This window comes from Pyrgilauda ruficollis, unplaced genomic scaffold, assembly GCF_017590135.1.
Source record: "Pyrgilauda ruficollis isolate IOZ18807 unplaced genomic scaffold, ASM1759013v1 scaffold33, whole genome shotgun sequence".
NCBI lineage: Eukaryota > Metazoa > Chordata > Aves > Passeriformes > Passeridae > Pyrgilauda > Pyrgilauda ruficollis.
Window position 1 is genome coordinate 3,640,512 of NW_024524711.1, and position 25,475 is coordinate 3,665,986.

The 25,475-nt window shown below is 40.0% G+C and overlaps 2 protein-coding genes across 4 annotated transcripts in view; one reads left to right on the top strand and one right to left on the bottom strand.

Moving 5' to 3' along the window:
• The window catches only part of CDHR3 (cadherin related family member 3), a 56,201-nt gene extending 44,144 nt beyond the window's left edge, over positions 1–12,057 (bottom strand). The window contains exons 1-2 of the mRNA XM_041474585.1: positions 11,923–12,057; positions 1,559–1,652 (exon numbers count right to left, since the gene is read on the bottom strand). Coding sequence (XP_041330519.1) covers positions 1,559–1,577 — 19 coding nt within the window. The 5' untranslated portion in view covers positions 1,578–1,652; positions 11,923–12,057. The remainder of the gene's footprint in view (positions 1–1,558; positions 1,653–11,922) is intronic.
• Positions 12,058–12,084: 27 nt separating this feature from the next.
• The window catches only part of ATXN7L1 (ataxin 7 like 1), a 110,568-nt gene continuing 97,177 nt past the window's right edge, over positions 12,085–25,475 (top strand). For all 3 annotated transcript variants that reach the window (XM_041474619.1, XM_041474618.1, XM_041474620.1), the window contains exons 1-2: positions 12,085–12,394; positions 12,876–12,944. In XM_041474619.1, the coding sequence (XP_041330553.1) occupies positions 12,280–12,394; positions 12,876–12,944 (184 nt within the window). In that variant the 5' untranslated portion in view covers positions 12,085–12,279. The remainder of the gene's footprint in view (positions 12,395–12,875; positions 12,945–25,475) is intronic.

Below are 25,475 nucleotides of genomic sequence, written 5' to 3' on the forward strand. Positions count from 1 at the left end.
TATCAGCCCTGAATAAATAATAATCATAGAAACCTGGAGTCAGCCAGGAAATAGCTGTGAACGAGACATTCATATTTTAAAACCTGAAACTGCAATATTATCTTGTTATGACTCTGGGAAAACTATTCTTTTCCTTTTCCCCTCTTGTTTTTTGGTTTGGTTTTCTTTTTTTTTTCCTAGAAAAGAATAAATGTTAATACTGCTGCTAAAGGTACTTAAAAAACTTTACTTGGCCCTGTATTACAGATTGAAACATCTGAATTGTTCTGCCTGATAAATACACGAAGAGCAACATAAAGAACAGTGCTTATTTTAAATCCAAATAATTTATTTCTAAGCGAAAAACAAAATTAGAGATGGAATACAACTGCAACTACAAACTGGAATACAACAATAATTATATGGGAGGAAAAAGAAGAGTAGCTGAAAAACAGCTTAACAAGGCAATATTGCTTTTGATAATGTCTTGACAAAGTTGAATTTTTTTCTAAATTTAATTGAAATTCCCTGTTTAAACGCATTTACATTAGTCATAAATCTTTAAAACAAGGAGCAAAGTTCATGAGGAATTCAGTCTCCATCTCTATAGAAATAATGAAGGGCAACTCCCTCTAGTAAAAGTAGTTGAAATTGGTAATTCTCACTTAATTCAGATTCTTGACAAACATTCAGAGTTACTCCTTCTTCACAAAAAGATCATTTATTTCTCCTTTTCTGTTCAGATGTAGGGCTCCTATGCAGACTAAGCATGTTTCAAGACTGTATTCTTACAGTCACAGATGAGAAGAAACAGATTCATACTTTAAAATCTGGTTTTATAATTGATGACAGGGATACATGCACAAATTCTTTTTCAGATATTGGTCACCTTTAACAGAAATCCAAAAATATCTGAAATCTGAGGGCTGTCTCAGTATAATCAAATTGCAATTAAGTTAGTCCAGAAGCATTTGTCAGAAGACATAATGGCAAGGACTATAAAGAAGAAGAATAAAACTGAAAACACAGAATGCCAAAAATCACCATCTGCTGAGATGATGGGAGTATCATGCTCAAAGCTGTTAAGGTGTTACTAGAGCTGTTGTCTGTTACAACATTAAACAGTTAATTGCAGTTCATGGGTTTTAAGTAAAAGGACTGGGGACTGCTTTTTACCATAGCAACCACAAAAAAGAAATCTCTTCCAGCATGTGTGCAATACATGCCAACATAAAAGCAAAGAAAATAAATATATTTGGAATTCGGCATTTAAACTAGAATTATTTGGAGAAATTCCTGTTACAAATTTACATTCAGAGCATCCTGGAGAGAATTAGATGCTCATTCCAAATTTACCAAATGTCTTTCCTGAGGGACAAGAAGATGTATTACATTCTGTATCTTTTCCCACTAACAACTGTTAGGATGACTCCTGCTGCTTAGGTAAACAGAGTAGGGAAGAGAAAGAATACAGAAGAAAGGAAAACTTTATCATCTCACTAATGTGTGGCCACGTGTGCTGCAGGCAGGGCATGGGTATAAATGCATAGGTTGAGAACACATGTGTACCATCACTTACCTTCTGCCACTCCATCCATTTCTGCTCCGTGCTGAGGTCAGCCTTCTTGTGATCTTTGGGCATGAGAAACGTGTTATGGTGACAACACTTCTGACTGTTTAATCCCAGTCCAGGTCAGGTCAAGTTTGAGAGAAGGACAAGAGAAAGTGACAGTTACATCATCATCATGCCTTAAATACTAACATATAATATTTTGGTGCCAATGGAACTTCTTATTGATAGAACTTTTTGAAATAAAATGCTGATGAGTTCAACTATCTTTCCAGACATGGTTTCATTTTGATTCAGTACTTATTTTGAGGCATCATTTTTCTGAAGCCTTTGCAAAATCCAGACAACTGTAGAAGCAGCAGATCAGAGAGGCAGCCCAGGAAATTACCTGGAGCAGTGACCTAAAGGGTGAGACAGGCAGGGGAAAAGCAGCTAGAAAGAGGGAGGTCCTCCAGGTTGCTATCCCTAGAGGATGTCCCAAGGGCAGCAGACAATAGGAAGGATTGTATTTCACTAACCCTGAACTAACTAAAGGTTTGAATATGGAAATGTTTTTAAAACATCTATTGTAGCTACTGAAAACAATTATGTCTGTGGCATCTGCCAATTCTCATAATTATCTGCTGTTGTTTCGAAAATGTGTATGGGAAATTTTGCAAAATCTAGGACCAATAATTCCATAGCTGGGATAGCACAAATGTAGTGTGAGATCAGAATAGAACAGTTGGCTACATTAAGATTCAGATTGACAAAGACAGACTGAGGGGGTTTTGTCATCTGATGTAAAAATTTCCATAGGCAAAATTATGAAGCCCTGAATAAATGGAGGAATTCACCCACATATGAGCACTTTCAGAACCCAGAGATGCCCTTCAAGTTCTCCCTTTACAAATCTAGAAGACACAGGTTCATGGCTCTAGGCACCTGTAAGTTCTCCATACAAGACCAATTCTAACACCTCCAATGCAGACTTGTCTCTCAATTTCAATTCCTATTGTACTGCTCTATATATTGTATTCATCAAGGCACTCAAGTTGTTAGGTCTTGTCACCAGTAAAACTCACTGTTTCCATACAACCTCTAACACTGTATTTTTTATAAGAGCATGACATAAGTTTTGCTCCACTGGTTACAAACAACTTCAGAAATATTCAGAAGTGCCCAACTCTACTGTGACATGAACACATAATTCAATAAAATGCCACTGCTTATGCTACTAATAGATTTCAGTGAGTTGTATTAATTGTGCTAATTATGATGATGTGTGAGGGCACAGAAAAAGGGCTCCACTTCTGTAAACAGAAGAGTAGGTGCCTCTTTTTATAGAGAACTGACAGTCAATATACGCTCAGACAAATAATCTACTGCAAATTTTTTCAGCCCACTCTACATAAAGCATTCTCATTTTGCCAGCTTTCCTGTTACCACAGGCCACAACTGTAATATTTTGAAGTCACCAGTAGCTGCAGTGCCAATACTCTTAATGCAGAAAACTGGCCATTGTATTATCAGATTACTACAGAATCTTTGAATGTCAATATGAATGCAAGTTTGTAAGGGCTCAGATTTAATGTACACAGAAAAAGATTCCAATTCCATACAGAGAGGAAGAGGAGTTCATTTAGTTAATGGTTTGGATTTGAATATTTTCAAATCAACTATTATTATTGTTATATATTATTTGGCAGAATTAAACACAGACAGGGAATCTACAGATGCCTGCTGCATCCTAAAGAAAAAGCACTTTTTTATCTGTCAATTAAAAGATTTGGGAAACAACAGCCAGTTCAGCTAATCTTGGATCAAATGGGTACCTGAAGTTGAATGACAAGATTCTCAAACGCTAATTTTGTAATGATTTTCAGTTAATTTTTTCCCTAAACCACTATTGTTCACTTTTCATCAGTCTTGTAACTTTTGCATATACCAGATGTCACATGGTGAGTATCAACAAAACAAGATTTGATTAAATGCACAGATCTGTACCTCTGGATTTTATTAGCCTGTTAAAATGTTTGATGGCCATAGATGTACAAAGATTCTTAATCTGAGCCTGCGAAGTTGCAGTCTTAGCTCATAGGCATTTCAGAAGTATGCACCCTTCATAAGTAACATGGAGTATTTTTAATGATGGCTGAACTTTTGTCTTTACCAGCTATGGTCTCCATTTAAACCCAAAGTATCATTAGTAGTATGCCTATACTTGGATTCCTTAAAGGAAACAGTGCCTCAGGAACACTCATCAAACCACAGGTTTCCAAAAAATAGCAAAGGGCAATGTATTTTTATCATTAAGAGGAGGATTTAATTAAAAAATTCACTCGATCTGTGAGACCATAACTCAAGTCCATCCACATCAGGTCTCTGCAACCACATTGCCTTTGTAAAAGATCAGGTGAAGTCTGATGACAGAAGCTCAGGGTGGCCCATGAGAGGTTTACACATGTAAGTCAATGCTTAAACATCACACATAGTTTTTACTTTGGTGCATTTAGTTGTCAAACACATCACTAACTACACCCCAATCCTGCTAAGGCCTTTGAGATCCATTTTGACTGAGGACAGAACTTGTAGTGCTTATCAGAAGATACTGCATTTGACTCTTCCTGGTTGTAATGGGAATCTTACTAGGACAAATCTCCTTGCAAAATTAGCACAACAATGCAAAGAGCTACAAGAGAATTCCCTCTATAATAGATGAGACACAATTGATTTCTGGCACTCCACTTCCAGCCTCAGCCAGAAATACAAGATGAACAGGCTTGCTTTCTTTTGTGATTTCAACACGTCTGCTTCCTGTAGGAGCTGGAAGTAGGACATACCATAACAACTGTCAAAACACTTCAGAACCTCGAGCAAGGTGTGATTGGAGCCAGCTTCTAGAAGTAGAGAGGATTTGGGGAGCCATGTGAGTAGGCTGGGCCCTCTCTGCTCTCCACTGATCCAAGGACCAAATGTGACCTCACTAAAGGTGTAGCAGTGTGACTCTCACTCAAACCTCTTTTCTGGCTGGCCACAAACTTTCACAGCCAGGCTGAAGGATACTTGAGTGACTCCCAAACACTGAGGGACATCCCTCCCAGGCTGAAATCTTCTGGCAGCCTGTGGGTGCTTCCCCTCAGCCCACTCACACATGGTGCCTGGCCCTGCCAGAGGTGAGTCCCTGTTTACCGTGGGGATCAGTGAGCTGCTGAGAGAGGGGCACAGACAGGGCACCAGCACGTGTGGAAAATGATGGCAGGGGAGGCAGATCCTTGCACTGAGGCCAAGGGGTTCCAACCAGGGCCCAGGGAAGGCTGGGAAGGACTGCTGGCCTTCCAGGGAGACGCAGAGGAAAGCTGGCTGCTGAGAGGAGGGGAGAAGGAAAGGGGACTTGCCCCAAGACAGGAGGAAATATTTAGAGAGGAAAAGAGGGCAACTCCAAACAGCTCTGCGATGGAAGAGGCAGCTCACTGGTGGGAGGAGGAGAGGTGACTCAGGACTGGGAGAGACATGTCCTCCAAAGTAGGAGATAAAATCAAGGCAGTGCATATTAAAAGACATGGTCACCTCTAGTGGGGCAGCTGGGCCCAAGTTGGAGGGTGGCAAGAGATGAGCTGAGTGAAAAACAGGCCCCAAACTGGGGTTTCAGTGCAGTAACCTGGCAGGAGATGAAAACACACAAGGTTAGGGTAAAGTGACCAAAAAGTGGGAACAAAACTCAGAAAAGGGAAGCATTTGGGAGAAGGAAGAATACAAACAGGACAAATATGGCATCTATGTTGAGAAGGAACAGGAGAAAATTGGCTACAATGCAACGAGGGAAAGGCAGGAAGCTGCTGTCGTGTGCTGCCAACACATGCAAACGAGGCTGGTGAATGGAAAGTTATAATATACATTATTCATCAGGGCAAACTTAATTTTTAATGAAAGAATATTTCTATGCCTACCTCACGAGAAATGTGTGAAGATCTTTGGGGACTCACGTTTTGTGGTTTTGGTTATTCACATGGGCATTGTGGGAGAGGAAAGCACAGGAAAGCAGCACGCTATTCAAAAGCAGACTTCATACTGAGGCAAGGTAACTTTCTCCACCCCAAGAGATTTAATATCTCAAAATCTAAAGAAATTTGCTCTGTCTTTCAAAAATGCAGGGAACTCCTACAAATTTCTTCCTTTCTGTCCCAACTGGACAGTTAAGAGCCTTCCTCTAAAATCTGGATATGGCCTTTGAGAATATTATTGTTACTATTATTTAAAAAAAACTCTTTACTCTTTCAAATTTAAAAAAAAAAAAAAAACAACCAAACCAAACAACAAAAAAACCTGATGAATATTTAGTAACTATAATACAAGTGATTTGCTGCACCAGGGCTAGATATGTTTAATAATTTTAAGAAACAGTACGAAATATGCAGCGATGATGTTTTAAAAAAATTTGTCTGTGATCTTTCCTGAGTACCTGTCAATGCAAGCAAACTGAATTTTAGTCTGCCAAGTACTCTTTGACCTGTCATTCATGTCTTCCAATTTCCAAAACATTTGCATTAGTCACTCTTCTTCAGTGAATGCACTCCTCTGACCTCGTCTAATGCTCCGTTTCTTGCCACAGGAGCAGCTGATGAAGTGTTAGACCAGGGACTCCTGGTAATGTGTTTTAAGAAGGGAGTTTGAGATCCATGTTTCATACAGGTTATACTATAGCACTGAGAGTGGATGGTCAGGTGTTTGGTGGAGGTCAGGACATGGGGAGTATTTGAGAGAGAAAATACTGGCAACTGACATGGGTCAGAAATGGAATTCTCAGAGGCTCCTGGCTGAAACCTGAAACAATTGCAGGGAAAAAAAAAAGAAACTGTGCTGCTTCTCTGAAGCAATTGGTAAATCCTCGTGTTCAGTGAGGATACATGCCTGCACCGCACAAAGATGGCCAACAGTGCACCGACAGTTACCATTGCCAGCTTTGGTATCAGAAACACTCCAGCAATGGTAATAAAGTAGAGAAGAAAACTTATCCTCTGGAAAAAGACAGAACACTAGTAGATTAATGCATTTAGATGACAACCAACACGTGAGAAAAATTGTTTAGGCACTGGAGCAAAAGGATGTGCAATTTTTTTCACAGTGCTTGCATAATTCTCTTGGGTTTGAAATGTGCAGTAACTGTTGATTTCCACTGCTAGTTCATAGCCTTATTTTCAGTATAATTTCTTCTTTAAACTTGCCAGAGTTCAATGTAGAAAGTTACCTAATTGTGCATTGTCTGTTCATAAACCTGTGTTGCACCTCTCTTTAGATTTCCCATTTCATCTGATTAGAGCTGCTGTAGTATTTCAAGCATTGCTTTGTTTTGTGTGAAGCAATTTGCAACCCTTTTCTGAGAAACATGTTTTTGTTGGGATACAAGAGTATCTCACTTTGAATTTCTTTTTCTGTTCTCCATTTTTTCAGTTTCATTTTTAAGTGCTAGTTTCTTTGGCTAAGATGGAACCGAAAGCATAATCAGACTTTTTTTCTTGTGTTATTTCAGAGGACATTAAAAATAGATTTTTCTGCTATAAATGTCTATTTAATACATTTTTCCAGCTGAAGTCTGCTATGATGGTACTCACATAGTGTTGGAGACACCTTCTGAAATTACAAAGACATCAGAAATAGTACAGGGACTGCATTTTTGGCCAGAGTGGCTCTACGAAGACTGGCTCATAGTGGCTTCTACATTTGCTAACTCCTGAGTTGTTTTAATGGGCATCCTGTACACATCTTTTTGCAGAAACACAGATATAGGCCTTTTTTTAAAGTATCCACTTTCTTTAATGAATTCAGCTACTCTAAATATCACATAGCATACTAGAATGTTACATTGCATTAAAAAAAAAAAAAGTTTCAGAATGAGTTTTAATGGAGAAGTGCAGGGCTATCCATTTGGTGGATTTTGTACCTTCTCAATACAAACTTTTCTGGTAGCCTGAGGTGTTGCTGTAGCATTAAATAGAAACTTCATCTATCCACTGTGGAAAGAGAGACTGCAAATAGATAATCTAAAGGTTTAAAATTATCATGAGTGTAAAAGTCCACATAGAAATAGCTTGCACACAAGTAAACATACAAACTAGATTTGCACTTCTCAAAATGCTGAAGGATTAAAATTTCTGCAACCCTGTGACTAACAGCCAGCTACTTTGCTGGTGCTTTTCTTATGCAAACTCCATCACTGACTATCTGTAAGAAAATCTTGTGATTCATTTACTGCTCCATTTCCACCAAAGTAGATACCTGGGTTCATAAAACTGTCTGCTATGTCATAATTTCTGCAATACAAGACAAAACCACCATTGTGGTAAATCCATTGCACAACAGGATCCTGGGAAGTATTTATGAATCTGCCTGCCAAACTGCTTAAATCATGACTTTGTTACAAGCATCAGATGTTTATAATCTTGTAATGATATTGAGGCCTTATACAGCTGTTTTTTTATACTTTTGTAGCCAGTTTAAAGCCATCTGGTGCACGTATTGCCAGGTATACATGATTTTGTTGTTGTTGTTATTGTGACTACACATGCACCCTCAGCACTCTCATGGTATTTTCTCAGTGTGACAGAACAGTTGAAGTTAAATCATGCCATTATTTATTTGTACACGGTGACTACATAATGATGTTCCTGATAGCCACATATGATAATTGCTATTTTAGTTAGTCATGTCTTCACATTCACATCCTGAAAATTATATAAAAATGTTTGTTATGTTCTTCAAATAAGCTAAATATTGATATGCAGCTTTGGATCTCTTCTAATGTCATAACTTTTACTGTGCTTTTATAAAGCCCAAATCTTTAAACATAATAAATAGGTATAGGAACATATGATTTTTATCTTTTGGTTACTTGGCAAAAAGCTTGCATTTGGAGATAATCTTATTAAAAGACTGATGATATATGGATTAAATATATTAGAGTTGAGGTTTTATCTGGATTTTGCCATTTATTAATTAACGGCCATAATTTACTTTTACTTTTTTAATACCATGTTGTGATTGGATCACTCTAGTATTTAGAAGCTGCAACCAAAATCAAGGCTGCATTACCTTGAATTCTGAAAAATCACATAGAAAAAGGAAGCTCCTGCTTGGCAATTGAAATTAAAGAATCCTCAGGGACCAGGGAGGGAAAGAAGGACCTTTCCTGACTGACTTAATTATTTTTCTGTGGCAGAATGACTTGTTCAAGGTCATAGAAGAATTAAATTTCTGTACTGGTGAGCAGGTGGGAAAAAAACATAGGCTGTTTAATCTGCACTTTCATGTGCAGGTTTTTTTACTAATCTCCTAAGGAATAAAGTCTTCTGTGACCATGTTTGTGACTTTCCCTCACTTTTTTCCCTCTCCATCCATAAAATTTGGCCCAATTGGTTAATAAAAACAAATCTGAAAGAGGAATGAAAGTCTTAAATAGGTTTGTCTTTCCATGAATTTTGCGGAAGCGGATGCCAGGAGAAGGGAAGAAGAAACCATCTGCATGGTCTGTGTACAGTAAAGTGGCAGCTCGAGTTCACATTCACAAGACAGCACCATATATATTCCTAACAATGGGAAAACTCATAGGATGTCAGCTCTCTTCCTATTTTGCTATAAGGCTCTGGAGCACAATCACAGCTCTCCATGCAACCAACACTGGTTTATTTGACACCAATGTGGAGTGAAATAGGAGGTGTTCTTGGGGAGAAGTCCTGGTGCAGAAGTGAGGATACTTTTCTGCAGCTTCAGGACTTGCACCCTACAAGGCAAGGGAGACAAACTGAAGGCTGGTTTGCTCAGGGATGGTGTTATTTCTTGGTGCAGATCATAGCGGCATCATAGATGTAATCAAAGCAGAACTCACACTCTTTAAACAAAAGATGCTGATCACAGGAAAGCTGGGCATATGTGTAGATGTGTCATTTAGGGACATGTTTCAGTAATGGAATTAGGGTTCATGGTTGGACTCAATCCTCAAGGTCTTTTCCAACATAAATGATCCTATGATTCTGATTGTAGAACCATTTGTTTAATGATAATGTTGCTCTTGAATACAGGAAGGAGGAGAAATTCCTTGGGGAGGGCTTTGGAAACCTTTCTCTTAAACTGTAAGTCGCTAGATTGTTTCTTTTTAGGAAGGAATTGGTACATCTTGAATCTTTGATTTAATGCTAATTTTCCTTCATATGGTCTGTTTCTGTTAAGAACCTAGACTGCCTGTAGTGTGTCATGGTAAGCAGCATGTAGATCAGTGCCATGTGTTAAAGCTGGAAAGTTTCTTCACTTTTTTTCTTTTTTTTTTTTTGCTTGGTTTGAGGCAGCTTGTATTAAATACTTTACCCCTCCCCTTTTTTCTCCGTTGTATGGCTAGGAATTGCTTTACTGCTTGTGCATCCTGTGGTAGTGTTTAATATTAGCTGGATGCTTGGCCATCCATACTTCCCTGAAATCTAACGCTGGATTTCATCGATGGGGATTTCCTGGGTGCTCACGTGCCTTTCTTTTGCCTCTTCTCTCCAGATCCACATCCGAGGTAATCACACCAGTGTTCTGGTATAAGCTGTGAGTTTAACTTCTCTGAGACTATTTGGCCACTGTCAAGACATTTGCTCAATTATCTTATAGTGAATTTGAACACAAGTGTCAAACATGGTTGACTATTAAGTTCATGTCATTTATCATTCCTTCTAAGGAATTCCATCTTGCTACTCCTGACCAAAGAGTTTTTCAGTATAGTGGGCAGAGTTTTCAACCTCAACATAAGCAACTTATGTCTATTCTTTTTTTCTTCCTTATTGATGTGGAAGGAATTATGTGTCCTCATAATTAAAAACATCAAACATATTCACTACCAGCTGAATTTTGTTAGACTAAGTAAAACTCTCCTCAAATGATAGAATCTTAATTCCTCTGATCTTTCTCATAACCCTGTCCACACTTTTTTTTTTTTTTTTTTTGGGAGGAGGATTAATTTAAACTGGTGGATAGAACTGCATATAATATTCCTAAATTTATCTTGCCAGGGCTTTGTATTACATCACAACTACCCTTCCTGCTTCTGGAAATTCCCCATGTAGTCTATGAAAGGTCATGCATCCTATGTCTGCTTCATGATGGTTGCTAACATGCCTGCTGTGATTGCCTGGTTTTATTTGAAGGGTATTTTGGTGAGCTTTCTGCTTCTTTGATAACGTTACTGAAGTTTCTTGTAGCTAATGTTTACCTGACTGGAGGCACCCTGGCTAGGCCATAGAGGATGAATGCTTTTAGGCTCACCTCTGGGCATTAGGGAAGGCACTTGTATATTCCAGCTACTTTTTGGAAGAAGTGGAGAGTGTTGACAGCGTACATAAGGCAAAGAGTGTCTGTCCTTTGCCCCAAATCTTTATCCATTTTAGCATTGTAAAGAGCTTAGTCTTAATGAATTTGTGGGAAATTTATTTAAATCCATTCTAGACTGCAGCACCATATACCTTGCGACAGGCAGCAGTGCTGATTTCAGCAACTCCTGTCCTGCCCCTCTGGCCACAGCTCCAACTTTTGAGCCAGCCTGAAATGTTTTGGTGGGTTTTATGTTTGTTTGGTTTTGGTTTTGTTTGGTTTTTTGGCGTTTGTTTGGTGGTTTGTTTTTTTTTTTAGTCCAGATTAATTCCATGTTCTGCTTCAGTATAGCCTCACAATGAACTGGCAAAAAGCGAATGAGGGTCTGGGAAAAGATGCAGGACAAGGACGGGATCACGGAAAGCTCACATCACCACTGTGAGAAGCTCTGTTGAACCACTAAGTTCTGTCACTACCACCCCTAATGGGGCTGCAGAGCTGTATGAAAGACACTAAGTGGGGGATATGTGCGGCTGCTTAAACGAAACCAAGTCCTTCACTGGCAGCGTTTATATTTGGCTTAAGAGGTATGAGCTGAAGCAACAGGCTTACGCTGAAACTCCAAATCCAGAGCAGGTATATTGAGTATAAAAATGTTCACGGATATTTTCTATTCTTACCTCAATGGTGAAATAAGCAAAAATGACACTATCTTAAATTAAAAGCATTTACGTCCCACAGGTTATATAGAGCGAGATGAAAACCTCGGTATTGCTTGAGAGTAGCCGGACCTGCGAGTTCAGAGCTGCTGTACCGTAGCCCAGAACACCAAGACGAGAAAAATCCCATTTGCAAACAGACGAAGCCTACTACAGATCAGGCAGCGTTTGGACAACAAAATGGCTGTGGTTGTGGCCATAGGTGATCCACAGGAGCGCAGCAGGAAGCAGGGGAGCGGGGGAGCCCCAGCCCCGCACTCCGGGTCCGGTTCGCGGCCGCGCTGGAGCGCGGAGGGGCCGTGCCGCAGCTACCGAGAGCCCGTCCCAGGGACTTACTGCGGGCGCTGCGAGACGCGGGGCGCGCAGCCCCGAGGCGCACACGGCCGGCGGCTGCGCCTTCCCGGCAGGGCTCCTCGGCCGCCGGCCCGGCCCCGCTCCGCTCCGCTCCGCCGGGCCGGGCCCCGGTGCCGGCGGCGCGGGGCGCAGGCGCGGGGGACGCGGGCATGCGCGCTGTGCGGCGGGGAGCCCGATCTGATAGGGAGCAGGGGCTGACACTACCCCCGTGTGGGCGGCGGAACGTCCCGAGGATGACGTGCGGCGTTCTCGAATCCCGTGTCTCGCTCGCTCGCTCGCCGCCGCCGCCGCCGAAGGAAACGGGAAAAGCAACAAGGAGGCAGGAGCAGGCGCGGCGCCATGGCGGCCCTGGAGCGGCCCGTGCCCAGTCCCGAGGCGTTCCTGGGCCAGCCCTGGGCCGCCTGGGTGCGGGAGGCCGCCCCCCCGCACGCGCACGGCGCCGCCCCCCCGCACAGTAAGGGCAGGGACCGGCCGCGGTCCGGCTCCGCACGCCGCTCCCCCCGGAGCGGGGCCGGGGTCCGGCCGGGCCGCCCCCCCTCCGCTCCCCTCCCGCCGGGGCCGGGAGGTGCCGCCCCCCCGGGCGCTCAGCTGACGTTCGGCCGAGCCCCCGTGCCATGTGTGCGGGAGGCGCACGCCGCGCCGCGCCTGCCGTGCCGCTGCCCCGCGGCGCTGGGCCGGCGCCGCGGTGGGGGAAGGGGGCGAGGGGGAGGATGCGCGGAGGGGCCGGAGGATGCCGCGGGCGGGGAGGGGGGGCCGAGGGTGCTGCCGCGGGGGGCCCGGCGGTTCCGCTCCCTGGCAGATGCTCCGACCATTGTGCTTTTGCTGTTGCAAATAGAAACACTGCTCACCTCCTCACCTCTCCTCGTCCCCTCGCCAAACAATAAATGCACACCTCAGGGCCCTCGGCGCTTCCTGACTCTGCTTCTCTTCTGCAGGTGTAGATCTGGAAGAGACTGGAAAGGAGGGTGGAAAAAGCAGGGAGGTTATGAGGCTTAATAAAGAAGGTAAGTGGATAGTGCTGGCACACCTCTCTACCTGTCTGTCTCTTGGTGATTGTGAATGACTGTGGTTTGGCCTTGACAGGGTGGTCTGATAGCATATGGATTTCTCTGCCGTGAAGAACATTTCAGGGTTGGATACTTGCAGATGACTGTCACTGTGTCAACTTCTTTTGAAGTAAGGGTATAACAGGTGTATACATGCAACTGACAGACGTGGTAAAAGATAAGACAATTTTGAGGCAAAAGACAGCTACACATCAGTGGCCATATTGGATTTTTTTGTGGACCCTGTCCCTTGGTGCAACATTCCAGTTGCTCATGTGAAGATAAGCGTATAAACTTTAAATGTTATATTATTATTAACAACTTAGTGAAGATGTTTTCCCTTGCAGTGAGAAAGGGTTTGTTACAATCTTTGAGTTCTTTCACTTCAGCTCAAATCACATTTTATTCTTCATTTCCACTGCTGAGTGTGACCTACAGTCAGCTGAGCAGCCAGCAACAAATACTATCTTAGGTTACACTAACCCATGCATCCTATGCAAAACCAAATCAAATTAGTCCTTTGGGCCATAAGTTCTTCTGGTACCGTCAGTGTGAACAGGCAAACTCCAGGTTAGCGGTATTTGCCAATATGCCTGGCCTGTCACAGCTCTGTCAGCTGTGAGAGGAGAAATATTTTGTTTGTGATGTGTGTCATTAACATCATGTTGAGGTAACACCTAATGCAACTAGTGAAATAGTTCAGGATGCTTTTTCAAGTAGCTTTGTGTTTGTTTCTGTTTCGTTAAGAAAGCGCTTTACGTACACAACCTCTCTGTCTTGGGAAATACTTCTTGGGAAGTCAGTTCATAATGAACGATCCCCTCATAGCGAAACTTCGGTGTGACTTACTCATGCTGAGAGAAATCTTACTCTTACCTGTAATGTCATAAAGTATATTCTGAAATGATGTTGAGTTTCTCATTACATTACAGTTGTCATTATGCGTGCGTTCGATTTTGAGTATCTTGGCAGCTCAAAGGAATCTTATGTTTTCTAAACAAGCTCTTGAAAAAAGAATGAATTAATGAGTAATGTAGATTTGTGTGATAAACTATAAAATTGCATAGAGTACACATTAAAGTTATTTAAAATACCATAAAACTTCCTTTTTGAAAGACCTTTGCAGAGATGCCAATTTCGATTGTGTTCCTATCTTGATTCTTACGTGCCTGAACCTCCCTATTTTGTCAGCCCAAAGATAAGTTAGCAGCAGAACTGGGATTTTCATGTCACTATTTATAGGTAAAAGGTTCAAGGCTCTGTACATCTATCAGTAATGTTGATTCAAAAATAATTGAACAAAAATTTTGCTACTTCAGCTGTGCCTTCATAAGGAGCTTAATTTGTTGAGATAAAATGTTTTGCGCACAGAAGTCCTTGAACACAAATTCCCACTCTAAGCACGGGACATAAAGATTGAAGCATCTCTACTCCTTAGTTATACATAATATGCAAATTGTTTCCTAGAAAGGTTCAATGTAAATTATCAGTTCTAGTCTTGTTTGATTTTTGGGGGGGTCAGAGATTCCAACAAAGGAACTCTATTTAAACTCACTAACCAGAAAAATTACTTCCAAACAAAGCGTAATGTCATTACTGACATTATGATCATGACAGGTGTGAAGCACTTACTGGCTTTTATAGTACTTATGTCATAATACTGTGTAAAAAAACCCCAAAATTGACTGTTATATTTAGAAAATAAAAAGCCTTAGGGATGTTATTGCTTTCAAGTAGTAACTTGTGCTAGATCACTTAGAAAGAACTTCCATGAAGTTTGAATAAATTAGTATGTATCAAAACATTTCTACTATATTCACTTAGTCAGTCTTAATACAGGTGTTTTCACCACACCCATCTTTGTGTCTGAACACCCACTGTAAATCTTCCTTGGGCCCCACAGTCCTTATTAGTAAAGGTGGGGGAAGATTTCAAGAGTTAGATTGGTCTGCAGGAAACATTTCTCATGTATTTGCAGAAATGCTTGTGCTTTTACTCTGACCTTGCTCGTGTGTTGTGTGACATGTTGAGTTTTTTTGCCTGCTTTGTTCATAGATGAGGGTTGTGGTTATGATAGGTCTGAAAATAAAACCCAACTCCTTTTTTTACAGTCTTACCAACTTGAGTAGACCTCTTTGATGGCATCTGTGGTGCCAGGAGATTGTAAGTGGTGTCTTAGAAAAATCAAATGTTACTTGTAACCTACTTGTATCAAGTAACCAGGGGCAACATACAGACAGGATTTTAAGTATCAAAAATTACTGTCCTCTTTGATAAAGATAGTGTAAAACCTGATCTCTCTGCACTTACTTCTCATTTGTCTGCACTTCATCATCTTTAGTTGATGTGACCAGGTTTATGCAGCCATTCCTTTTTAAGCAGTTTAGCAAGAAGGCTTTTTAGGTGAGTGAAACCTAAAGTATGGTGGAAGCTAAAGAGTGGGAATATGTTGGTTTTCAGACCATGGCAAGGTGTTTCACTTTGGTTTTGTAGAAAAACAATGGTGTTAGGTGGCAAAAAGTACTTCCAGTTAGCTTGATCCCTGCTTTGCTGCCTCCTTTCTGGTTGTGTACCATGTGTGTTTAGAGTGGTGGGCTGCTCTTCCTCGCTTTGGCCCAGGAGGGGACGTGGGAGGCAGCATTTCCTGGAGGTGGGGGGTAGGAGCACTGCTTGCCAAGTCTGTGCCTGCCCAAGGGGTTGCTAGTTGCATCCCTGGGCAGAGGGCTCACAGTCTGACTGTGCTGTTCATTTCTGTAATGCAAGAGATACACCGAGGCCCTGTGCCCCCTGTGCCTCATCTAGGGGTAAAAGTAAAGACACAGAAGTATTGCTCGCTGCTTTCCTTTATTCTGCAGTGTATATGTAGGCAGCATAGAGGGAGAGAAATTTCCTGAATGTTTGTTCAGTTTTCTAGACAGACTTGCTTTTTGCATGCTGACACTTACTCTGAGTTTTCCTACAGCAAAAGCATTCTGTCTGTGGTTGACTTTTACTGGCGTGTGGATTTGTAGAGAGGGGATTACAACGTTCCAAGTGTTCACAGAAAATGAAAAATTTTATACATAAATGTTTGTGCCAGAAAAGAAACCCCAAAACTTATCTGCTTATCTAATCAGGAAACAGAAACAGTATTGTGTAACTTATCTGACAAATCACTACCAAGCAACTGACTTAGCTAAAAGAGGGGTTATCAGAATTAGAGCAGCATTTAGAATTTATGTTGAATTTTAAAAGGTTGAATGGCATATTTGAAGATTTGAAGAATTTCTTGCAGATAGCAGGCATAGTAAAAGAAGTCTGTATTTGAGAGTTTGTGTTCTGTAAAACATCACAGTTACTGTGTGCCTGAGGCAGGTACGGTGTTCTGTTATTATGAGCCATAACCTGTAGATGATTATAGATTAATTTTGGAGGCTTGTGTTTTACTTTATACAATATCTGAGAAAATAATGGAAGAATGGGATTTTTTTTGGTTCCGTGTACAGAACTTGTATTAATAATTGGTTTAGTAATGTGCAAGCTATGAGTGTTTGTAGATAGACACAGGCTGTAAAGGAGCAAAAGATATCCTTTGAATCTTTGTGAATTACAGCAGAGTTAAATATGACCTATGGGATTTAGCTCTGTGTCTGGGTACTTGGTGTCATAGTCAACTTCAGTTTCCCAGTTCAGTGGATTTGTATTATTGAAGTTTCAATCTGATGATATGTGTGTTTTGTCTTAGATAATCTTTTCACTAATCATAGTGATTCATTATTGTTTGACGTTAAGAATGTTATGTAAAAAATTCTAATTGTTTTTCTTATTTTATGTTATGAGGTTTTTATTGTTCCACCCCAAACTTGACCATTTTATTTTATGATTGCACATGCAAACTGGAGTTTTAAATCTATTGGATAATTATTTAGAATATATTTTTTCCTATTTTGACTTCCCACACAAATATCTGACTGAATGTTTTTTGATGAGTCCTTTAGCAACATAAGAACAAAATTAAAGGGATACAGATTAGTCTTGCTTTCATTGTCTTTTTAATTCTTCAGAAAAATATCTTGATGATTTTATTGTTCTTCTTGGAAAAAATAAGAAGCTGAGGAGGTTAGGTGGTGGTAGGGAACACTTCTACAGGGGGAAAAAGGATGTGACATACAACATTCTACTTTATGAAAATCAAGAGGAAGAGAGCTAAAACTATTATGGGCAGATTGTGAAAGAAGAGGAGACAAAACCAGCTGGTTAATTTAAGCATAGAGATTGGAGTTAACTTTTATTTAATTATTATTTATTTTTTGTTTATTAGTGGTTTGCCTGTAGTGCTATTTGTCTTCTTTAAAAGCATATTAAACAAAAGAGAATAAAAACATTCTCATTTTACTACCTTCATCTTCCACCTTTCTGTGGTAGTAGGGAAGATTATAAGGGACTGAGAGGGAGAGAAAATTATAACAAGGTTGTAAACACATACTCCAAAAGAAAGAAGTGAGGTTCTTGAATTTAAACCACCATAGTTGGTGATTTGGGGTTGGTTTTGGTTTTGCAGTGGGAAAAGAGAAGGTTGAATGTTGTATAGTTTTTTGTCTCTTCTCTGTAAGCTAAGAGATACTGATTCTTAAACAGATGTAATATTCTGTGGTGCTTGATGAATGAAAGAACTGAAAATTGGCAGGGCACAAAACTTTTTCTTACATTCTTTATACTGGGAATAAGAACAGTAAGTAGACGTCCCCATTGGGGGTCTTTGTTTAGGAAGAGAAATGACAGTGGAATCAAATTCTGGTGTGCATTCTGGTGTATAAGTGACTGATCAGTTCTATATATGATATCTGGCTCTGATATTTTTATTTTTTCTTATATGGACAGCTTCTGCAAGGGGGTGGCATATCTCCTGGTTATGGCTGTCACCTCATTTAATGTGTTTCAAGGAATGATGACAGAGGAAGAATGAAACATTATGTATGATAGCGCCCAGAAAATTTAGTCAGAATTGTAGTTTATCTTCATAGTTACATAGTTATTTTCTGAAACCTGTCCTTTAGTTCTTCATCCCACACACTGGATAAAAGGAGTGGAGTAATGGTAAGGCTCTCTGATCAGACATTCTGTGTTTTGAATCAGGATTTTGATGTTTTTGAATAGGTATCTAAAACTGTTGTACTGTAAATGACTTCATTAAAAAATCTGGTTTTGTTAGGTGCACATATCTTGATAAAATGCATTACTTGTGCAACAGTTGTTCTGAAGAGGTTAGATCTCCTGTTGTTTAAGGTACCTTTTTTTGATTATGTGTGGGGAAACCATGTGTGATTCCCTGTCAACTGACAGCACTGTCACTAAGGATCTGTCTCTGACATTCCTTCTACTAGCTGTAATTTATAACCAGACTTGAGAAAGAGAGAAATTTATGTGTTTACTAGAGGGTACCCCAAGCCCTGCTGTCACTACAGAAAGTAAATGACTTTGTGTATCTAATTTTGATTTAGATATAAAAACAAGTGTATGTCTTATTGTTGATCTTCCTCTGTATGTAGTTAATAGTTTATATAGATGAAATAGAGATTTCTGTGTGTTAAAAAGAGACTACACAAGAGCTGAACCATTTTCACTGTGAAATGGAGTAATTTCTTTGAAATAGGCCTTTTTTTTCTAGTTAATTAAAAACAGGGACATTATCAGGTTCTGTTTTACCTTTGGGCAAAAAAAAAAAATACTAGTCATTTAACCAAGGCTGAGGTGTATGAATGAGATGAAAGCAGTAGAAAATCCTATGGAAAACTACATTTTACATTTGAAGTTGTGAATCACAGGAGTCCTGTAGGCAGAAAGCACAAGTTTCTGATAGTCAAAGTGAATGTTTCTGATAGTTACTGCATGCATTACTAAGAAAGATCACCTTCAGTAAAAATAGCATTGTTGCTATGAGTGTTTCTTGAAGAGTTAACTCCAATATAAGTTTATCTGAATGCCATGACTATTCATTATTAAGACTGATTTTGGAATAACTAGCAAGAAAGCTTTTTGGTTTGTATGGGCATGGATTAGATTGCTGTATCTTTCTAAGTTCAGCTTGGCGCAGAAGTTCTCAGCTTGTCTTTGAAAAAGCTGATTGAGGAGTTAATGGTTCAGGATGCCAGGTGAAGCTGGTGTCTTTCAGTAATTAATATGTAAAAAAACCCCTTGGCAAATGCTGTCGTGACATAGTAAGGGTGTTTGACAGAGGTCTATTAGCAAGTCTATAGCAAGAAATCTTTGATGGTTCTCTTGCTGGATGAGAAGGGTAGATGCCATGAGAGTAAAAATGGCCCAGTTTTTTATCGCAGTGCTATGCAGCTGACTAAGCTGACTCAAACTGAACGAAGAATCCAGCACAGCTACTTGAAACTGATATGGAACAGAGGAAAACCAACTATGGCATGAATAATTTCTCTCTTTTTCTCTTCTGTGTCCCGTTCTGTGGTTGATTTTAAGGGACTGGTTTTGTCATAACATTTTGTATGGCTTATTAAAAGTCGTGCCTGAAAGCCACTGATGTTGCTGGGGAAGTGAGCTTTCTGATTGCTCTTGGTCTTGTACTTATAGAAATGTCTTCCTTATTTCTGAAATGTTTTGCTTATTATTCAGTAATTTCATTTTGTATTTTACTAAGTTGTATTAATAATACAGTGCTTAAACCCAACACTATTCCTGTCTCTGTTTTCTTGACAGTAATTAGAATTTACAATTATTTGGTCTTCCAGCTTCTTGATTTCTGTCTTCGTGTATTTACAAAGTGTGTGCTGTTTGGCAAAAAAAGAAGGGGAATTTTCCCAGATCAGAAAGCATCAGCCAGAGGTGGCAAAGAACTTGCTGACAGAAGTTCTAGGTTCTGCATAATTGCTGGTTCCAGTATCTGTCTAGTGCAGTTTCACTTAGTCCACAGGCCCCTCCTGAATCATCTGTAAAACGGAAGCAGTTGTATTGTGACAGAGCTGTGCGTGGTACACAGGGGGTTAGGCTGGCTTCCCTTTCCGTTCCCTGGGAGCAGGTGTTCAGCAGAAGAGACAGAAGAGTGACTGATGAAGTAGTATCAAGACATAAAAATGACTGGCAAAGGGCAAGAGTTCGTGAGGTTTGATTCTGTGTCATCTCCTTTATGTTCTTTATTTTGTTTACATTTGTTTCTATTATAATGTGTTTTATGTTTTCTGTCCAGTCATTCTTTCTCTTCCTTTCCAGCTGCAGGGGACTAGACATAGGGGGCAGGCACAGTCTGTGAATTTGCAGTTATATTTGGATTGAACATGGCTAATGTCTTATCAGTAGTTGTCGAGAAGTTTGCTGGATCAAAATTCTCTTCTCTAGCAAGACAAAAGAGGATGGGACTGGACAACTCCAGTAGCAGATTAAGGTGACTTGAGCTTGTCATCATTTTGAGCTGAAATGGTCAGAATGGAAGCTGAGATTTAAAGAAATGTAAATCATTATGTGTGTTCACTTTTTAATCTCTGATAAGTATCCTGTCCTCAGGTGGCTTTCAGGCTGGCCACTTGTGATTGTCCAGATTAGGTAGATTATCATGTGACAGCATATTCAGTTGTTTTTTAAGCTGCTCTTAGTTATGTCTTATGGAGACAGGATGATACAATGATTTACTGAAAAGTTTGTTGGACCCATGCCACCACAGCAAGCACTGACACAGCCAAAACCTTATTTGTTTGGGTCTGATAATGGAGATAGTCAGAGGACAGTGATCTGGAAGAATATAAGTAATTGATCTGTTACTGCAATGACTAGGGAGGCAGTATTATTATTTGCATGATCCTAATGCCTAGCAGTCCCATCAGGCACTAGATGCTACTCTGCAGGGTACTAGCAAAGGGAGGAAGGGTGTGTGCTTGTGTGTTGCGAAATTGTGCTGCAGAGAACTAATTTTTGAATGTATGATGAAGCAGGAGTTTTAATATTGACAAACAAAAGCACTTAGTTGCTCAATGTGATAGATGGTTTGCTTTAGCCTAAACTAAAATGACTTTGTTAGAACCATAGCAAGGAAAGCTTTAAGGTGATATTTGGATGGCAGTGAAGTAATTTTGCAAGAGCTTAGAAGGTATCCTTACTCAATTGTGGAAATTGGCCTGAATGAAAATACAGGCTGGTTGTTGAAAGCTTTGTAAATGGATAGTGACATCGTGAACCAACTAGAAATGTGAGCAAATGTGTGACAGCAAGTAGGATGTGGACAGTTAGGTGTACATAAGACAGAGGAGCCTGGAAGGCAAAGATGAGTTGTACCCAATATTTAAATTTGGAATGGAGGATTGTGCATAGAAGGATGAGAGAGTAAAGCAGTATGATAATATAGAAGAAGGAACTTTTGGAACAGTGTGAACAAGCAGGATAATGTTTGTTGACATGAAAAATAAGAAAATACAACTTATGTGAGGTGAAGCCCCAGACAAACCTTTAGTTCTGAAGATGTTTACAGCAGACTTTGTCCTAGGGATGCCCAGGAAGAATCATTCAGATGTGGATGTAACCTGAATGAACGGTTTAAGAGAGAAGCTACTGGCAAAGATGACATAGTATTTTATCATAGTATTTTATATCTGAATCATGGACAGTTGATTATGCTGTCCAGGGTGATCAAGAGAGGAGGTGGAGAAAAGAGGGTAGAAGTGGTGGGATCTAAATTCTGTTCTGGCTGTATTGAGCTGGAGCTAACAGCTACTCAGTGGCAAGAGGTGTCAGATAGAATGAGATTTTTCGTTTAGATGTAAATCTACTGTATTTGAGACTGTTCTCAGGAACTGAATGTAAAATTCTCAGATATAAGAGTAGCAACGCAAAAGATACAGCTCAATGGACACCTGCTAGAAGACAAAAGAAGAATAAGGAGCCTACCAGTACTCTGTGAAGGGATTGGTACAGGAAGGAGTGGGGAGAGTCATGGATGTCAGAAACAGAGCTTCAAAAGGAGAAAGGCATTTAATTTTTATGAAGAACACACAAGGGTTATGGAAATGATTAATTTGTGATGTTGCAATAGTAAAAGGTTTTTAGACATTTTAGTGAGAATAGTTTCACTGTATTGCAAGGAACAGATGAAGGAAACTCACGCTGAAGTTAGAGACAGAAGTGTAATTTGTTATCAAACAGAGCATAATAAGCTTAGATGTGAACGAAGGTCAGGAAGAGTAACGTAGTTAGAGAATCAAGGAGTCAGAAGTAGATTTCCAAACACAGGAAAGACTGGTTGACTATCCTGCTGTTCTGTCAGAGCGGGAGGAGAAAGGAGATGTGAGGTGTGGGCTGATGAGAGTGAGCCAAGGAGAGAGTGGACAGATGTGTTTTACAGCTATTGTACGAGGAAGGAGGGAGAGTTATAAGGGAGAGAGAGTGGGAAGGGAGAATGTGAAATGGTTATTATGTTTTCTCCCTTTCTCTTGGAATAAATATTTGCATTCTATTGCAGAGAAAGAAATAGATACAAAAGAAAAGGTTTGAGGAGTGAGTCAAAAGTACGAAGAAAAAAGGCTGAAATTGCAGGTGTGGGTTCAGCTCAACTGGAGGAATGGCACAGATTAGTAAGCAGCAGGAGAGAGAGAGAGAGAAAATGTGCTATAACCTCATTTTCAGACCGGTTCTCTTTTCTGCTGCAAATTCTAGGACAGATGAGAATATAGCAAAGAAAATGGATGTTTAAGACATATGTGAGTTCAGGATTGGTGGAGTTGGACCTAGTATTAGCAAGCAGAGCAAAAACCATCACAGAAAAAAAAGTTCTTCAACGAGAGAGAAGAGTGTGTGGTCATATCTATCACACAGCATGATGGACATGAAACTAGTAGTTCTGTTCCTTCCTGCAGTGCATCATAAGTAGTCTTATGTCTACATGATCTGTCCCATACTGAAACTGACTTGTGCTTCCTGCTTCCAGAGCTGAGACAAGGCCACAGGATTGCATTATCGTGGACTGGGCCCCGGGTAATGTCGTACTGCTCAGGGTGTATGTGAGAGCTTGGGCGCGGTGCTGCAGTAACCATGGTTGTATGGCTTTTGCTTGTCTTGCAGGGCAAAGCAGCTTGTTCCTGTCTACATGCTACAGGCAGCCATGCTTTATGGTACAGCACTTTTTATTTTCTCTGAGAAAGAAGGACAGTAATTTTAGAGGGGTTAGATGGAATGGCTGTCATTCATGTCATTCAGTGTCTAAGAAGTTAATCTCAGGTTTTCACATCTCTTTAGTAGATCTAAACGACTGTTTAAAGAGGAAAATGCTGTGGGAGAGATTAGTTCCTTCACGCACAGAGCATTGAGCTGATTCTTTGACTTGGAAGGCTTTATTCATTACCTTGCCTGCCTTTCCCAAGCAACTTTCTGCATGTTGTTATCATGTATGTTATCAATGTTCAGTCATCCCAGCAGCTTATACATGTCACCATGCAGAGGTGCTGAGAGAACAGGGAAAGAAAAACGTCTTCAGATTTTCTCTTCAGGGTCTCTCAGGTAGTTGGTTTTTTTGTGCACGATCATGAAGTTTTGTGCTTCTGATTGTATTCATGCTTTTGCTATATTTTTGGCTTTTTAGAAGACTTGGAGAACCTTGGGCAAATACATTAAGAAACTGGATGCATGGCAATGGAAAAACATGAGGAGAAATGGGAGAAAAAATGTTTCAGCTCTTGAAATGATGGTGAGCTGTGTGTATAGCGCTTTTAATAGAGTCTTCGAACATTCTGTGCTTGGTGTAAGTTTTCTTCAGCTTCTCTCATAACTCACAACACACTGGGTGTGAACATTACCAAGCCTTTTAGGTATTTAAATTTTGAAAGAGGTAATGCAGTTTTACATATTTTTGGGTTTCTTGCTCATCAAGAAAAATTATTCTTGACTGCATTGCTCAAGAAGGGAATGCTGCGAGTTTTATTTTGTGGCATTTATTATTCTTTCCAGCTTTTCAAGATACCTGTCACTATTCTGACTGTTTGTTTTCCAAGCTCCTTGGCAAATCAAAGGTATTGTAAACTTTTATCACTTTCCTGGAAGGTAAGAGTGTATCCTCTGTGGGAGTTCTTGTAGGCTTTTCATTTGTTTTGAGGGTTTTTTTAAATTCCTTGTAATTAAGCATGTATTTGGAGTAGTTCTAAAGAGATGTGTCGTATATGTGTTCAAATGATGTAACATATATAAGTGTTAGCTTTGAAACAGCAAGATATGGTCTGTATTTCTGAGAGCTTCCAATACATTTTAGACAAAACCATAAGTAGTGTATGTTGTGAAGACAAAAATCAGTCTATGAATGTTGAAAAAATTCATGCAGTAAGCTATTTTAAGGAGGAATTTGAAGGAGGTAGAGAATAATTAGTTGATGTGGAGGAAGGAGGCATCAAAGCTGATAGTATAGCACACAGGAAAGTAGCATACAGAACAGATTTCTAGTGAAAGCAGTTCATTTGTAAAAATAAACTCTCCCTGTTTTACTAATATTGTCTTACTGTCTCGGAGCTGGAAAGCAAAACTGATTGTAATTGCCAGACTGCAAAAATAACATAAATATTGAAAGATAAATCTTAATCTTTCTTAACTCTGTTCCCTAAACATGACCTTCGTTCTCCAAATACTTAAACATTGCCTTTATTATTAGGCTTCAGCCTCATCTCTTCTCTTGAATAGTGCCCTCATTTTGCTACTAGGCAAAAAGTGAAGAGAAACTAACACATTGTGTATGCAACAACATTTGTCATTCTTTTACACTCTTTCTTCTGTATTAGTTCTTTTCTGCCTTTTTGTTTGTATATTACAGGCTTGGAGGGTAAGTGGCATGCAAAATTCTGAACAGTTTTGACTCTTGTTCTCAACTATCAACCTTAGAATGAGCCTGTTGTGTCCAAATTTCTCTGAAGTTTGTATTTTTTTTAGGAGAACCCCTTCGAATGCGGGTTTTCCATGGCAGATTTCTGACATACCATGTGCAAGCGTAGTGGGCCATGAAAACAGTACACAGAGCAAGTGCTTTTAAGAGCTTGCTCATTTTAGTACTGTGAGGTTATCAGAGAGACTTTCCCTGTGTTCAGAATCATTATATGGAAGCTGCTTTAAGTATTAATCAGGACAACTTGTATATATCCAGAGGAAGGGTATGAAATAAGATTCAGTTCAATGTGAGGAAAGGCAGAGGGAGTGAGCGGATGGGAAGAAGTCACGAGAAGAAACAAGTTCATTTCTGATGTTTATAGATCACCTCTCTTTGTGAAGAGGCCCAAGGTGTCCTACCACCTATGTGTAGAAATTTTTTGCCACTGAAAGCTTGGCTGCTGCTGCTGAAAGACTAATCATACCTGCACTGGAAAGAACTGCAACTTAACTGAAAGAACACTGAAATGTACTGATAGAGTATAATCCAGTCCTCACTGAATTATGTTATTGCATAACAATTTCAAAAGGAAAAGGAAAATGCCTTATTTCTAGATCACAAAGAGAATACAGGCACATAGAATGTATTTATTTATGGGG